This window comes from Cherax quadricarinatus, chromosome 34, assembly GCF_038502225.1.
Source record: "Cherax quadricarinatus isolate ZL_2023a chromosome 34, ASM3850222v1, whole genome shotgun sequence".
In the NCBI taxonomy this organism is placed as follows: domain Eukaryota; kingdom Metazoa; phylum Arthropoda; class Malacostraca; order Decapoda; family Parastacidae; genus Cherax; species Cherax quadricarinatus.
In genome coordinates, this window is record NC_091325.1 from 11226745 (window position 1) to 11242617 (window position 15873).

Below are 15873 nucleotides of genomic sequence, written 5' to 3' on the forward strand. Positions count from 1 at the left end.
AGTATTTAGATAAGGCTAAAGAGGTCTTTGTGACATTTATGGATTTGGAAAAGGCGTATGACAGGGTGGATAGGGGGGCAATGTGGCAGATGTTGCAGGTGTATGGTGTAGGAGGTAGGTTACTGAAAGCAGTGAAGAGTTTTTACGAAGATAGTGAGGCTCAAGTTAGAGTATGTAGGAAAGAGGGAAATTATTTCCCAGTAAAAGTAGGCCTTAGACAAGGATGTGTGATGTCACCGTGGTTGTTTAATATATTTATAGATGGGGTTGTAAGAGAAGTAAATGCGAGGGTCTTGGCAAGAGGCGTGGAGTTAAAAGATAATCACACATAAAGTGGAAGTTGTCACAGTTGCTCTTTGCTAATGACACTGTGCTCTTGGGAGATTCTGAAGAGAAGTTGCAGAGATTGGTGGATGAATTTGGTAGGGTATGCAAAAGAAGAAAATTAAAAGTGAATACAGGAAAGAGTAAGGTTATGAGGATAACAAAAAGATTAGGTGATGAAAGATTGGGTATCAGATTGGAGGGAGAGAGTATGGAGGAGGTGAATGTATTCAGATATTTGGGAGTGGACGTGTCAGCGGATGGGTCTATGAAAGATGAGGTGAATCATAGAACTGATGAGGGGAAAAGGATGAGTGGTGCGCTTAGGAGTCTGTGGAGACAAAGAACTTTGTCCTTGGAGGCAAAGAGGGGAATGTATGAGAGTATAGTTTTGCCAACGCTCTTATATGGGTGTGAAGCATGGGTGATGAATGTTGCAGCGAGAAGAAGGCTGGAGGCAGTGGAGATGTCATGTCTGAGGGCAATGTGTGGTGTGAATATAATGCAGAGAATTCGTAGTTAGGAAGTTAGAAGGAGGTGCGGGATTACCAAAACTGTTGTCCAGAGGGCTGAGGAAGGGTTGTTGAGGTGGTTCGGACATGTAGAGAGAATGGAGCGAAACAGAATGACTTCAAGAGTGTATCAGTCTGTAGTGGAAGGAAGGCGGGGTAGGGGTCGGCCTAGGAAAGGTTGGAGGGAGGGAGTAAAGGAGGTTTTGTGTGCGAGGGGCTTGGACTTCCAGCAGGCATGCGTGAGCGCGTTTGATAGGAGTGAATGGAGACAAATGGTTTTTAATACTTGACGTGCTGTTGGAGTATGAGCAAAGTAACATTTATGAAGGGGTTCAGGGAAACCAGCAGGCCGGACTTGAGTCCTGGAGATGGGAAGTACAGTGCCTGCACTCTGAAGGAGGGGTGTTAATGTTGCAGTTTAAAAACTGTAGTGTAAAGCACCCTTCTGGCAAGACAGTGATGGAGTGAATGATGGTGAAAGTTTTTCTTTTTCGGGCCACCCTGCCTTGGTGGGAATCGGCCAGTGTGATAATAAAAAATAATATATATATATATATATATATATATATATATAAATATATATATATATATATATATATATATATATATATAGAGAGAGAGAGAGAGAGAGAGAGAGAGAGAGAGAGAGAGAGGCAGCAAGGAAGCTTACAGCACTTCGCTGTATCTCGCATCTGCTTGACAGTAGGGGTTGCAAGATTCTGTACGAGGCACAAGTACGCTCACACCTTGAGTAATCTCCACTTTCTTGGTTTGCCTGTACCCCCCCCCCCTCATCTGCGACTGCTTGACAGAGTAGAGAACAAAGACGTCTCATCTCTCGCCTGGACCAATCCTGGATAGATCTGTCATTTCAGCAGAGCCTTAAACACAGTAGGGATGTGGGTGGCCTTACTGCCATGTACAAGGCCACTTGGATCCACAGCGTGATGCAAGCTTCTATACCACAAGACGAACAGAAAGCAGCAACTTCACTCTGGCTGTACCCTTCTCCAGAACATCACTTCATCTGAAATCATTTATCCTCAGGATGGCTCGAGTCTGGAACACATTCGTACAGCATTATGATGTCAACGAGATAAAGTCAGTTGATCAAATGAAAATGCTGGCCCACAGATGGCTCCAACTTCATCCTGTTCCCTACTTCTATGTCTCATAATCAAAATGCTTTCAAATGAGCTGATGTAGATAACACCTCTTAGCTTGTCAATAAAGTTAGGAATCCTTAACCTGTAAATAGTTTGTCAATAAAGCTAGGGATCCTTAACCTTGTCAAACCCTGTGTAAAAAAAGAAAAGAGAGAGAGAGAGAGAGAGAGAGAGAGAGAGAGAGAGAGAGAGAGAGAGAGAGAGAGAGAGAGAGAGAGAGAGAGAGAGAGAGAGAGAGAGAGAGAGAGAGAGAGAGAGAGAGAGAGAGAGAGAGAGAGAGAGAGAGAGAGAGAGACAGACAGACAGACAGAGAAGAAGTTGATATCCTTGGGGTGAAATTTGACTCCAAACTAACCATGATGAACCATGTTGTAAATCTTGCAAACAAGGCAGCCAGGAAGCTTACAGCACTTCGCCGTATCTCGCATCTGCTTGACAGTAGGGGTTGCAAGATTCTGTACGAGGCACAAGTACGCTCACACCTTGAGTATGCTCAACTTTCTTGGTTTGCCTGCCCTTCCTCTCATCTGCGACTGCTTGACAGAGTAGAGAACAGAGCAAGATGTCTCATCTCTCGTCTGGACCCATCCTGGATAGATCTGTCATTTCAGCAGAGCCTTCAACACAGGAGGGATGTGGGTGGCCTTACTGTTATGTACAAGGCCAATACTGTCAAAGTGCCACACTTGGATCCACTTCGAGGACAGCGTGAAACAAGCTTTTATGCCACAAGACGGGCAGAAAGCAGCAACTTCACTCTGGCTGTACCCTTCTCCATAACATCACTCCATCTGAGATCATTCATCCCCAGGATGACTCGAGTATGGAACACATTCGTACAGCATAATGATGTCAACGAGATAAAGTCAGTTGATCAAATGAAAATGATGGCCCACAGATGGCTCCAACTTCATCCTGTTCCCTACTTGTATGTTTCATAACAATAAAAATGCTTTCAAATGAGCTGATGTAGGTAACAGCTCTTAGCTTGCCAATAAAGTTAGGAATCCTTAACCTGTAAATAGCTTGTCAATAAAGCTAGGGATCCTTAACCTAACCTTGTCAAACCCTGTGTAAAAAAAAGAGAGAGAGAGAGAGAGAGAGAGAGAGAGAGAGAGAGAGAGAGAGAGAGAGAGAGAGAGAGAGAGAGAGAGAGAGAGAGAGAGACAGACAGACAGACAGACAGATAGACAGAGAGAGACAGACAGACAGGCAGACAGAGAGACAGACTAAGAGGCAAAAATATACTGAAAACCATTTTTAGTGGCTATATTAGATTTTTGTTTTTAACTTGAGAACGTCTCATTATAATACCTTTAAATTTTCAAAACTAGTATACTATAACTAGGAAAGGTCATGCAATAATCATGACATATATATGCTCTTTGGACAGTTCTATGAAACCATTACGATTTTGGCTTCTGTGCAATAACTTGATGATCCTCTTTTGGTAGACTTCAGACATTCAACGATGGTGCATCGTAATTAGAAAAAAAATGAGCATTTTACTTCTTTGTCTACGTGGCAATCTGCGAATTTTAGTTTTAAAAGGGTTAGGGTTTCTTCCGTGATATAACTAGTATATGCCCCTTCTAAACAGCTTCGATTCATAATGTCTGATGCATCTTATGGACAGTCACAACCAGTTAGTTTGGGCATTGTAGATGCAAATTTGTCAAATAAACTAACATAGATAATAAACTTGCAATCGTTGCATTCCAAGCGAAAACTGGCAAATTCCTTCACCGAGATTTGCTTTGCGAATATTTTTGAGAATAATCAGTATTTGTGGAATATCATCAGGTACCATTACAGTCCATTAATGTTACTAGTTAAAAAAACATAAGATATCAGAGGTACCACGAAAGGCCATAACATAACACAACGTTTTAGTAAAAGCCACCAAAAGCCACTAGATGCCTCTCAGAGTCATTGTTAATCAGGTGTCAATAACATTCATATATAACTAAGGTTAATCAATAAACAACAGGCATCTTTGATAAAAATCTAAGGTCCCACGATACCAATAAATACCATACCAAGTTGCAGGTGCTACCCAAAGTTATCAGTGGTCTTCAGGCATTAAAAACATGTAGTCATTACAAAGGATCATGAGAAGTTACCATATACCACAAAGGCTCGTAAAGAATGAAAGGCGCCACTATAGAATATATAATTTCACGAAGTACCATCCAGAGCTATTAAAGGTGATCTGGTACTAGTGCTTTTGGTTCATTATAACTGAAGTCACCAGTTACAATTTTGTGCCATATTAGGCTGACAGTGAACATCAGACATCACAATGGACCACAGAAGCTGTTTCTTATTTGTTTCCAAGGATTACAAAGAACTTTTACATTTTTTTAAAGGTCACCAAAGAACATTCTTACCACAGCGAGGATTACTGAAGATTTGAAGGTAATGGGTCAATCGAAGTCTGTCTATACTCTCATGGAACACCATAGTCCTTTTTTTTACCACTAGAACGAAAACACTCCCCTTCCCCTCCCATTGCTAATAAGGGATACCAAGAACCCTATTTTGCCCCAACGGTCTATCAACCTCCCCGAACTCTCTATGCTTCGGCCAGTAGAGCCACAATGAGCTTTCGCTCAAGGTGGGATGACCATTGAGAACACTAGAACGAAAACATTTCCCTTCCCCTCCCATTGCTAATAAGGGATACCAAGAACCCCATTCTGCCCCAACGGTCTATCAACCTCCCTGAACTCTCTATGCTTCAGCTAGTTAGAGCCACAATGAGCTTTCGCTCAACGTGGGATGACCATTGAGAACAGCGTGTGCCGGTTGGAACGGAGTCACGACCTCTGCGATATTATCCATTCCTCACCTCGTCTTTTCTTATTAAGTCATATTTGAAACTTTTAGTAGGAGAAACAGCTACAGTTAAGTAAACAAATTTTACTCACCGGAGCTTACAGGTGACTGTATTTCTTCTTGTTCGGGTATTGGCGAAGGTGCGTAGTGGCTGGCCAGACCCAGCGTGAGACGACCAATGGATGAAGGGAGGGTTGTCACGTGACTCGTCATATGATTGGGATTCTGGGTGCTCACTGGTGGACTCTTTCGAGGAAATACTCCATTGGCTGTCGAGAATGGCGACGGCGCAGGATGTCCGCTGTGCTCGTTGAATCCTGCGAGGTTTCGAAAGCATTTTAGATTATATGCAAAGTATTTTTTCTTGAATGATTAATTACACCTATTAATATTGTATGGGCGACATAAACACAAGACAAACTGAGTAGCACTTTAATTCTGAGAGATATTAGAAAGTTGGGAGAGGAGACACAGCCCATCGAGGAAGTTGAGGAAATGAATTTTTAATTTTGATTAAAATATAAGAGGAGAATAAAATTAATTAAAAACTTTTAAGGTCTGATAATACAGGCGAGACTTTTGGCACTTTCTGCCTTCTGAGAATAGACACTTTTAGTGTATTTAAAGAGCATTTCAAAAAAATATGATAATTATGCATTTGAAGATGATATAATAAAATGAACCATTTTTGTGTGTGCCTGTGTGTATGTGTATGTGTGTGTAATAGTAGTAGTAGTAGTAGTAGCAGTAGTAGTAGTAGCAGTAGTAGTAGTGGCAGTAGTAGAAGTAGCAGTAGTAGTAGTAGTAGTAGTAGTAGTAGTAGTAGTAGTAGTAGTAGTAGCAGTAGTAGTAGTAGTAGTAGTAGTAGTAGTAGTAGTAGTAATAGTAGTAATAGTAGTAGTAGAGCCGAGTTACGCTCGTGGTGTCCCTGCCTTCGTTATTCTTATTATTAACATCTGACCTTACTCCAGGATGCGACCTACACGAGTCGATTAACTCTCAAGTATCTAATTACTGCTAGTCGAACAGCAGGAACATGTGTAAGATTTGCCCATACGTCTCCTTCTCGGTAATAGAACTCTGAACCATTTATTTATGCACTGCTGTAAGCACTGAGTTGTATATTCACCTTGTGTAGTGGGTGCGATTGGGGTCCTTACTTTTTGGGTGTGGTGGGTGCAGTGGTATTGCGAGTGTGGATGGAGTTGCAGGTGTGATGGATCTGGGCGTGGTTAGTGTGAGAGGTGGAGTGAGTGTGGATGAGGGCATGTTGAGTATGATAGGTGTGATGGGTATGATAGGTGTGATGGGGTGAGTATGATAGGTGTGATGGGGTATGATAGGTTTGATGGGGTGAGTATGATAGGTGTGATGGGGTGAGTATGATAGGTGTGATGGGGTGAGTATCATAGGTGTGACGGGGGTGAGAATGATAGGTGTGACGGGGGTGAGTATGATAGATGTGATGGGGGTGAGTACGATAGGAGTGAGGGGGGTGAGTATGATAGGTGTGATGGGAGTATTATAGGTGTGATGGGGTGAGTATATTAGGTGTGACTGGGTGAGTATGATACGTGTGAGGGGGTTGAGTATGATAGGTGTGATGGGAGTATTACAGGTGTGATGGGGTGAGTATGATAGGTGTGACGGGGGTGAGTGTTATAGGTGTGACGGGGGTGAGTATGGTAGGAGTGAGGGGGTGAATATGATAGGTATGATGGGAGTATTATAGGTGCAACGGGGGTGAGTATGATAGGGGTGAAGGGGTCAGTATGAAAGGTGTGATGGGGTGAGTATGATAGGTAAGAGGGTGTGGGTATGATAGATTTGACGGGGGTGAGTATTATAGGGTTGACGGGGATGAGAATGAGAGGTGTGACGGGAGTATGAAAGGTGTGATGGGTTGAGAATGATAGATGTGATAGGGTGAGAACGATAGGTATGATGGGAGTATGATAGGTGTGACGAGGGTGAGAATGGTAAGTGTGATGGGGATGAGTATGATAGATGTGATGGGGTGAGTATAATAGGTGTGGTGGGGGTGAGTGTGATAGGTGTGATGGGGTGAGAATGATAGAGGTACTGGGAGTATGAAAGGTGTGATTGGAGTATGATAGGTGTGAAGTGGTGAGTATAATAGATGTGATGGGGCGAGTATGATAGGTGTGACGGGGGTGAGTATGACAGGTGTGACGCGGGTGAGTATGATAGGTGTGACGGGGGGTGAGTCTGATAGGTGTGACGGGATGAGTATGATAGGTGTGATGGGGTGAGTATGATAGGTGTGACGGGGGTGAGTGTGATAGGTGTGACAGGGGTGAGTATGAAAGGTGTGACGGGGGCGAGTATGATAGGTGTGACAGGGGTGAGTGTGATAGGTGTGACGGGGGTGAGTATGATAGGTGTGACGGGGTGAGTATGATAGGTGTGACGAGATGAGTATGATAGGTGTGACGGGTTGAGTGTGATAAGTGTGATGGTGTGAGAATGCTAGGTGTGATGGGGTGAGTATGATAGATGTGATGGGGTGAGTATGATAGGTGTGATGGGGTGAGAATGATAGGTGTGATGGTGTATGATAGATGTGATGGGGTGATTATGATGGGTGTGATGGGAGTATGATAGGTGTGATGGAGTGAGTATGATAGGTGTGATGGAGTATGATAGGTATGATGGATGAGAATGATAGATGTGATGGGTTGAGTATGATAGATGTGATGGGGTGATTATGATGGGTGTGATGGGAGTATGATAGGTGTGATGGGGTGAATATGGTAGGTGTGATGGGGTGAGTATGGTAGGTGTCATGAGGTGAGTGTATAAGGTGTGATAGGGTGAGTATGGTAGGTGTCATGAGGTATGATAGGTGTGATGGGGTGAGTATGATAGGTGTGGTGGGGTGAATATGATAGGTGTGATGGGGTGACTATGATAGGTGTGATGGGGTGAGTATGATAGGTGTGATGGGGTGAGTATGATAGGTGTGGTGGGGTGAGTATGATAGGCGTGATTGGAGTATGATAGTGTGATGGGGTGAGTATGATAGGCGTGATTGGAGTATGATAGTGTGATGGGGTGAGTATGATAGGCGTGATTGGAGTATGATAGTGTGATGGGGTGAGTATGATAGGCGTGATTGGAGTATGATAGTGTGATGGGGTGAGTATGATAGGCGTGATTGGAGTATGATAGTGTGATGGGGTGAGTATGATAGGCGTGATTGGAGTATGATAGTGTGATGGGGTGAGTATGATAGGCGTGATTGGAGTATGATAGTGTGATGGGGTGAGTATGATAGGCGTGATTGGAGTATGATAGTGTGATGGGGTGAGTACTATAAGTGTGAGGGAGGACCTGGTGGTTATGGAAGGTGTTGTGAGTGATACTGTAGGCGTTGTATATAATAAGGGTGGTAAGGATGTGGGCGTACCTGTGGGCGGGGCGATGGAGGTAGGCGTGTGGGGGCCCGGACAGATACTGTGACCGCCGTTGCTGTGGTTGTGGCCGCCGTTGTTCCCACTGCAAGTGTTGCCCCCGTTGCCGTGGCAGCCCAAGTGCTGTTGTTGCTGCTGCTGTTGTTGTTGCTGTTGCTGTTGTTGCTGTTGTTGCTGCTGTTGTTGCTGTTGTTGTTGCTGTTGTTGTTGCTGCTGCTGCTGCTGTTGTTGCTGCTGTTGCTGTTGTTGTTGTTGTTGTTGTTGTTGCTGCTGCTGCTGGGCTCCGCAGTTATTGGGCGTGTGGGCGGGGGGTGTGGTGGTTCCTCCATGGCTATTAACTCCTCCACCCCCGTGGGTGGGCCCGCCGTTGTGGGTGGGCCCGCCGTTGTGGGTGGGCCCGCCGTTGTGGGTAGGCCCACCGTTGTGGGTGGGCCCACCGTTGTGGGTGGGCCCGCCGTTGTGGGTGGGCCCGCCATTATGGGTGGGCCCACCATTGTGGGTGGGCCCGCCGTTATGGGTGGGTCCTCCATTGTGGGTGCCGCCTCCGTTGACGGCATTGACGGGGGAAGGAGTTGCAGGATTGGTGGTACTGGTGATACTGGCGTTGGCGAGGCCAGAGGCGGCGCTGGTGATACTGTTAACGGCCAACAACAGGTGTTCGGGCACCTGCGACAACGGCGGCGACTGCGGCTGCGGCGACGATCCGAACGGCGGTGGCGGTGGGTCCTGTCGGGAGGAGAGAAGAGACATGGGGTCACTGCGGGTAAAAAAAAAAATAATCCCTGTGGGAACTCACATCCTAAATCCTCCTCTCGTAGAGAGAGATCCCTTGATGCTTGCAAAGAGCTCTGGATCCGAGCAACTGTAGCTACCCTCCTTTTCATCGGATCAGTCTTGATTCACTCACATTAACCAGGCACTGAATTACACTTAAGGTAAAAACATGTCATTGCAAATATAATAAAAAAATACTAGAAACAACTATAATACTTACAAAAATAATAGTAATAATAATAAGACTCCTTGTTTATATATATATATATATATATATATATATATATATATATATATATATATATATATAAACATATATATATATATATGAATATATATATATATATATAATGTTTATATATATATATGAATATATATATATATAAACATTATATATATATAACATTATTATTATTACATTATTATTATTACTATTATTTATAAATATTATTACTATTTTTATATTATTACTCTTATATATAAATAAACTATAACACTGCGACTAGCTAAGGACTCGAACTCATCTGCTTTTGGCCCGCCTCATGGTGAGCGAAAATCACATGACGCTCTAACCTACAGGACCACCAAATTGGTGGGTCCCGTGGGTTAGAGCGTCATGTAATTTTCGCTCACCATGAGGCGGGCCAAAACGACATGGGTTCGAGTCCTTGGCCAGTAGGTCGCAATGTTGTTATTGATTAAATACCACTCGTTCGTGGTTACAATAATATATATGTATATATATATATATATATATATATATATATATATATATATATATATATATATATATATATATATATATATTATAACAAAAGAATAGACGGGGACTCTATGATCCTCGCATGATCCAAACTCTATGATCCAAACTGCACCACAGATCCACGAAGCTTATGATGATATGATTTTATAAACACCTCTGGTGACATGTTTGTATCAGCGGCACTAACTGTGACCCAACTGTCTCTTCCCATAGCCCCAGAAGCTTTCAGCGGTACATGTATTGGCTCTCAAAGTCATATAATCTATAGACATTCTTGAGGACGACGATAATATGATTAGTAATGACAAATATTATGACGGTCATTCAGCGCCAGGATCGATGGAGGCTCGCTCCTCCGTCCCCTAATCTTGACTCGGTCTCTTGGCCAGTCAGACTGTTAGTGATAGCTCTCTGTCGAAAAGAGAGATGAAAATTATGCAACGATTTATTCGCTTTGAAGGAAAATCATTTGTTCTTTGAGAATCTGAAATCCTAGGGTGGTGTTGCGTTGGCGATGTGCGACCTTTCATGAGTAATAATAATAATAATAATAATAATAATAATAATAATAATAATAATAATAATAATAATAATAATAATAATAATAATAATCAGAATCAGTAACATCTTTCTTGCAGTAAATGCATGAACGGCAACGTTCACTCGGTGTACTGAGAGACCAACGACTTACCGCACTGCCAACCTTTCTGTGTGGACGTGACCTTGGATTTATGACTACGGAGCTCAGAGCCCACACTTAAATCAGAGACAACGCAATGTTTATAGGGAAAAAGAATGTAAGATCATTCGGCTACACACACACACACACACACACACACACACACACACACACACACACACACACACACACACACACACACACACACACACACACACACACACACACACACACACACACACACACACACACACACACACACACACACACACACACACACACACACACACACACACACACACACACACACACACACACACACACACACACACTCATTTTTAATTCGTAATGAAGTAAACACTAACATCAAATTTTAACAAAGTGCGAGTTTGTTAAACAACAAACTCACATCAATGAACTCAAAAGTGCAATCAACACTAGTCAGTGACCTAAACAAGTCCCCAGAGACAATAAAACAAGAGGTTAGGATGAATACTTTATATTTCAACCTTAGAACGAGGCCCTCCAAGTGAAGGAGCGGAATAAAGCCAAGTTCATCTGCCAGGACATGATTTTCACAACAATACATACAAGACAAGAATGAAGACGAAGCCACAACGTACAGAACAAACTTTAACTGAGGAAATGCTTCATTCTGTGCTGAGCGTTATTAAGTCATGACTTCTTTTGCAACTAGTGTGTTTATCTACCTTCATTAAAAAAAAAAAGAGTTTAGAATTACTAACATCTTGTGCCTGTTGAAGTTTGTGTGGAGACTTGTGATTTAGTGTTGAAATATAGGATTATCTTTTAAACGAAAGTTTTCCGGTTATCTGGTGTGTTGGTGCTTCACTTTGACTCCAGGAATTCAGTTTATCGGCCTAAAAATGCTAGGAGATTCAACATTTCATTACAATTTTGCAGTGACTAATAAACCTATGATTTGAAGTAAATTATGAATACGGTTTTCACTTAACTAATGAGATTAGAATTGTTTTATTATATTTTTATTACGATATATATGAAATGGAAGTATGTTAATCACGACAGTGGCAAACTGTCATTGATTAATTCAAATTGTTAAGACATTTGAAAACGGGTGCTGATGGCAGCAACCTTCTTTGTGAAAATTTCTGAACAAATAAACGTTAATTGCTATTTTTTTTTAAATAACGCTGTCAACTGCTTTGTTATTTTTTTTCTCTTCTGTCCAGCAGTAAGGGAGAAGAGAGTAAGGGAGCACCCAAAATACCACAGCTCGTATCCTCAGCTCAAGTGTAACAAATTGAATAATGAGGCTTTCCGCATTAAACTAGAACGCCTCACACGGACTCTGCACACTAAGTCTGGCTGCCAAGTGAGACTTGCGTCTCCATTCATATTTCGTTCACACAAAATGTTTTCACTGAACAATTTTTTTATTACCAAAAATAATTCCACACAAATTATGCACTTTTGAAATGTCCAAATTATGCATTTTTGAAAGGTCCAAATAAAAAATGGTTAGCTAGTACACCCATCAAGCAGGATGACCTAAAGTGGCAAACTTCGGATGGACAATGAGGCTGCTGTGTAAAAAGTCTTGATTATTTTATTTTAGCAGTTCCTGGAATTACATAAATATAGATATTATCATCTCTGAGGATGATCTATCTGACACGTGAAATATTTAAAAGCAAATCCAAATCATATTAATAAAAAAAAATAGAAATGTACCCTGCCATGAAAATACATTAGTACCTCGATCGTGTGTTAATTTTCTGGAATGAGAGATTACTATTTATCTTTGTTTTTGTTATGAGGAATTCCAAGTACTGCCATTTAAGTGTTGAATCTTAGAGTGTTTTGATCAGGGTAGTAAATCAGCTTGACGGGTTGACATAAGCTTACCCTTCCCGTGAATTAGCTAAATATTTCTTTCTTTTCCTGCATTTTAAAATGACTTCTAGTTTACTGTTCTTCTAACTGTTGCAGTCTTAAAACTTGGAAAACCGAAGGAAACGTCAGGTAACTTATTTAGTGAGAGTAGCATCATTTGTCGGCAATGTTTAGGCAGTGGTGTAAATAGCCATGGGTGTTAGAAGGTATATATGTCAGTGGAACAGAATAAAAGTTTGGTCGTTTAGTGAATGAGGCACACTGAGTTTCTCGCCTGTTCCTTTGTATCGCTTGATTTTAACCTTGTAGCAAGGCAAGTGTATTAGAGATTCCTGTACTTCTGCACATAGAGTTACTGCGGTCTATGACTATGTATTCCTGCTCTGTTAAAGTACACAGCAGCGGCAGACTTAAAATACTGTACTATTGTGTTTGGAAATCATGTAATCTTAGAATGATGCATAGTCATCTTCTGATGTAAATGCCTGAAATATGGTCTCTGTGAACATTTGACAGAAGGTGGATTTCATTTCGGCTGGATATGTCTTCTAAAAATACTATACCAGCAACTTGACAGTCATAGATGAAAGCTTGTCAAACTGACAAATCTGTATCCATCAACAGAATTTACACACTAGCAATCAACCATTTAACACTAATGCCAAGTTCATACATACATACTGTCTCCCATTTCATCTCTGTATCAAAAACCCACATACTTGCAATTGGCCATCATATAATAATAAAATGATCCCAAATACTTACAGTTGTGCATTTAATATTCATGCAGAGATAATGTACACTTAAAAATCAACCCTTAAAAATGTAAACAACTCCTCTGATGCCTGAGCTCTTATCGTGAACGAGCGTCATCCATCATCCGCTAACAAACGCAATCTCACACCCGTCACTCTACACCTGAGAAGAGGAGGACCACAGCCTCGAACCTTTGTCCATCTCTCTCTCACACACCTGACACAACCACTTGCATCCATTCTCAAAGAGTTAATTTCTTACATTCGTCTACGTGCTTATTTAGCTTTTATTTACGCAAATTATGTTGTCATACTGTCCCTGAAGAGATTGTCGTACCTGGCTACCAACACATCCTTCTTACTTTAGGCAACGGATGACTTTCTACAAGCTGTGATTCCTACCCTGGATTACTTCTCTCAGATCTACCCACTATAACACAGACAGTTCTACAAAACGAATTATTAATAGTTTAACCTCCCATCCCATCATCTCTACAAGAACCACACGAAATCTTTTTTTAAAATTACTACTGGTTAATTCAAACACAATCGCATATAGTTTTAAACTTTTCCATGAAAGGAAATGACTTTGAGGTATATCCCTTTCCTTAACGTGTGTAAGCAGTGCTTCCTTTGTGCAGCTCACACACACACACACACACACACACACACACACACACACACACACACACACACACACACACACACACACACACATACACGTGTATTTCAGTGTGTACGGAAAACTCTGAAGATGCTTGCCTGGGATACCCGCTTAATAGTTCTCGAAGCCCGCCAGCCACTTAGTCTCGGTAAAGATGAGAGTATTTACATCAGACGATAACTTGGGCTGTCCGGCCCCGCCACTAATATATAGCCTAACACTTGGCAATGATTACAATGTAGAATAATGAGTTGTGATTGATGACGGCTATTTTTGCTTGCTTGTTATCATGTCATGATATTTTACACACACACACACAAACACACACACACACAAACACACACACACACACGCACACGCACACACACACACATATATATATATATATATATATATATATATATATATATATATATATATATATATATATATATATATATAATTTGCCAAATGCTAGTAGCGAAATACCAATGTATATATGAACACATAATAAGATCGGACCTCCAAGTTTCTGAAGCTCATATATTCAGATTTTCTCGTCAACAAAAACTTTGATTATCGCCATTAATATTACACATGGCTTAGCAAAGTCCGGACCTTTAATGAGGATTTATGAATTTGATCATAACTCTGAGTTCTTGACCAAATTCGTCCATGATTATATGTAATATTCTGGCTACTAATCATCTGCTCGATAAAAAGGAAGAGCAATGTATTTTAGGGAGAGAGAGAGAGAGAGAGAGAGAGAGAGAGAGAGAGAGAGAGAGAGAGAGAGAGAGAGAGAGAGAGAGAGAGAGAGAGAGAGAGAGAGAGAGAGAGAGAGAGGAAGGTGATATTGACAAGGAGGATGAGAGAGGGAGGTTGAGAGATTGAAGAGAGAGGGATGATAAAATAGGGATGATGAGAGAGGGATGATGAAAGAGTGACGATGAAAGAGGGATGATGAAAGAAGGATGATAAGAGGGGGATGATGTAAGATAGATGATGAGAAGGGAAGAGGAGGATAATCATATATAATTTGGAAGTATATTGATGACACAACAAAGTAGCTCAAAAATGATATACAGAAATCTTAAAAAAAAAAAAAAAAAAAAAATGAGTGAACATACTCCCTCGCTGTAGTGCAAGCTTCTTCACTCACGTACACGCAAAACGAGCACACGTACTCGATAACGCTCACATTTACATACTATCTCGCACGAATAACACACACACTCGAATTCCATATACTATTTCAAAAGTAGAAATGATTGGGGCCGAGAGGTTAGGTTAGTAAAACAGCCAGTCTATTTTAAGTCATGAGGCGGGGCAGCTTACACTCCACCCCACACAAGCCCATCTTACTCACTACAACACCGTAAATATACGTGCACACACACACACACACACATCATATTACCATCACCTCTCACCTGGTATATATTGCAAAAATCAACCAACGATCACTCCTCAGCACGGCCGAGTAAGCCGAACAGTTTCCACAAAGAACAAGATACCATCTGAAGAGGAAGGTCAGTCCGAACTGACGGTAAATATGAGAAATGTCTTCCCGCTGCTCCGTACTGTAGCGAGATGCTCACTGAGATAACTTCCTGATACTCTCATCATCAGGTTCCCGCACTTCCTTATCACTCTCTCGTGAAGTATTTACTCTTAGCTTCTTCGTCTCTCGCTCATTCTTCTGCCACTTTATCGTTCTTGTACTTGTACTGTATTTCATCACACAACTCACACACCAATATCACACCGCACCACACACAAGCGCATTGCGCATCATTCTGCATCACACCAGTGCGCCACAGATCACACTTCAACATGACAATGCATTACACTTAACACTGCACCATACCAATGCATTACACACTGTACCACACCACACATCACCCTACGTCTAATACACCTTTACTCCATCACACTCAACACCTCGCACACCCTTCTCAGCACTCTCAACACTACCCCACTACACGTCCTAGAGAGACTTAATTCGTGGCCAACTATCTACTGACCCGCTCTGACTTTTTTCATTCCTCTCGCCTCCCCATCCCTTCGTTTACTGCTTTGTTCTCCCGTTCTTCTTCGTATCCCT

General features: G+C 41.7%; 1 protein-coding gene across 10 annotated transcripts in view; it reads right to left on the bottom strand.

The window, feature by feature from the left end:
* The window catches only part of pdm3 (pou domain motif 3), a 1342109-nt gene that overhangs the window by 188686 nt on the left and 1137550 nt on the right, over nucleotides 1-15873 (bottom strand). For all 10 annotated transcript variants that reach the window (XM_070091164.1, XM_053783632.2, XM_053783635.2 and 7 more), the window contains 2 exons: nucleotides 8271-9000; nucleotides 4933-5157 (listed from right to left, as the gene is read on the bottom strand). In XM_070091164.1, the coding sequence (XP_069947265.1) occupies nucleotides 4933-5157; nucleotides 8271-9000 (955 nt within the window). The remainder of the gene's footprint in view (nucleotides 1-4932; nucleotides 5158-8270; nucleotides 9001-15873) is intronic.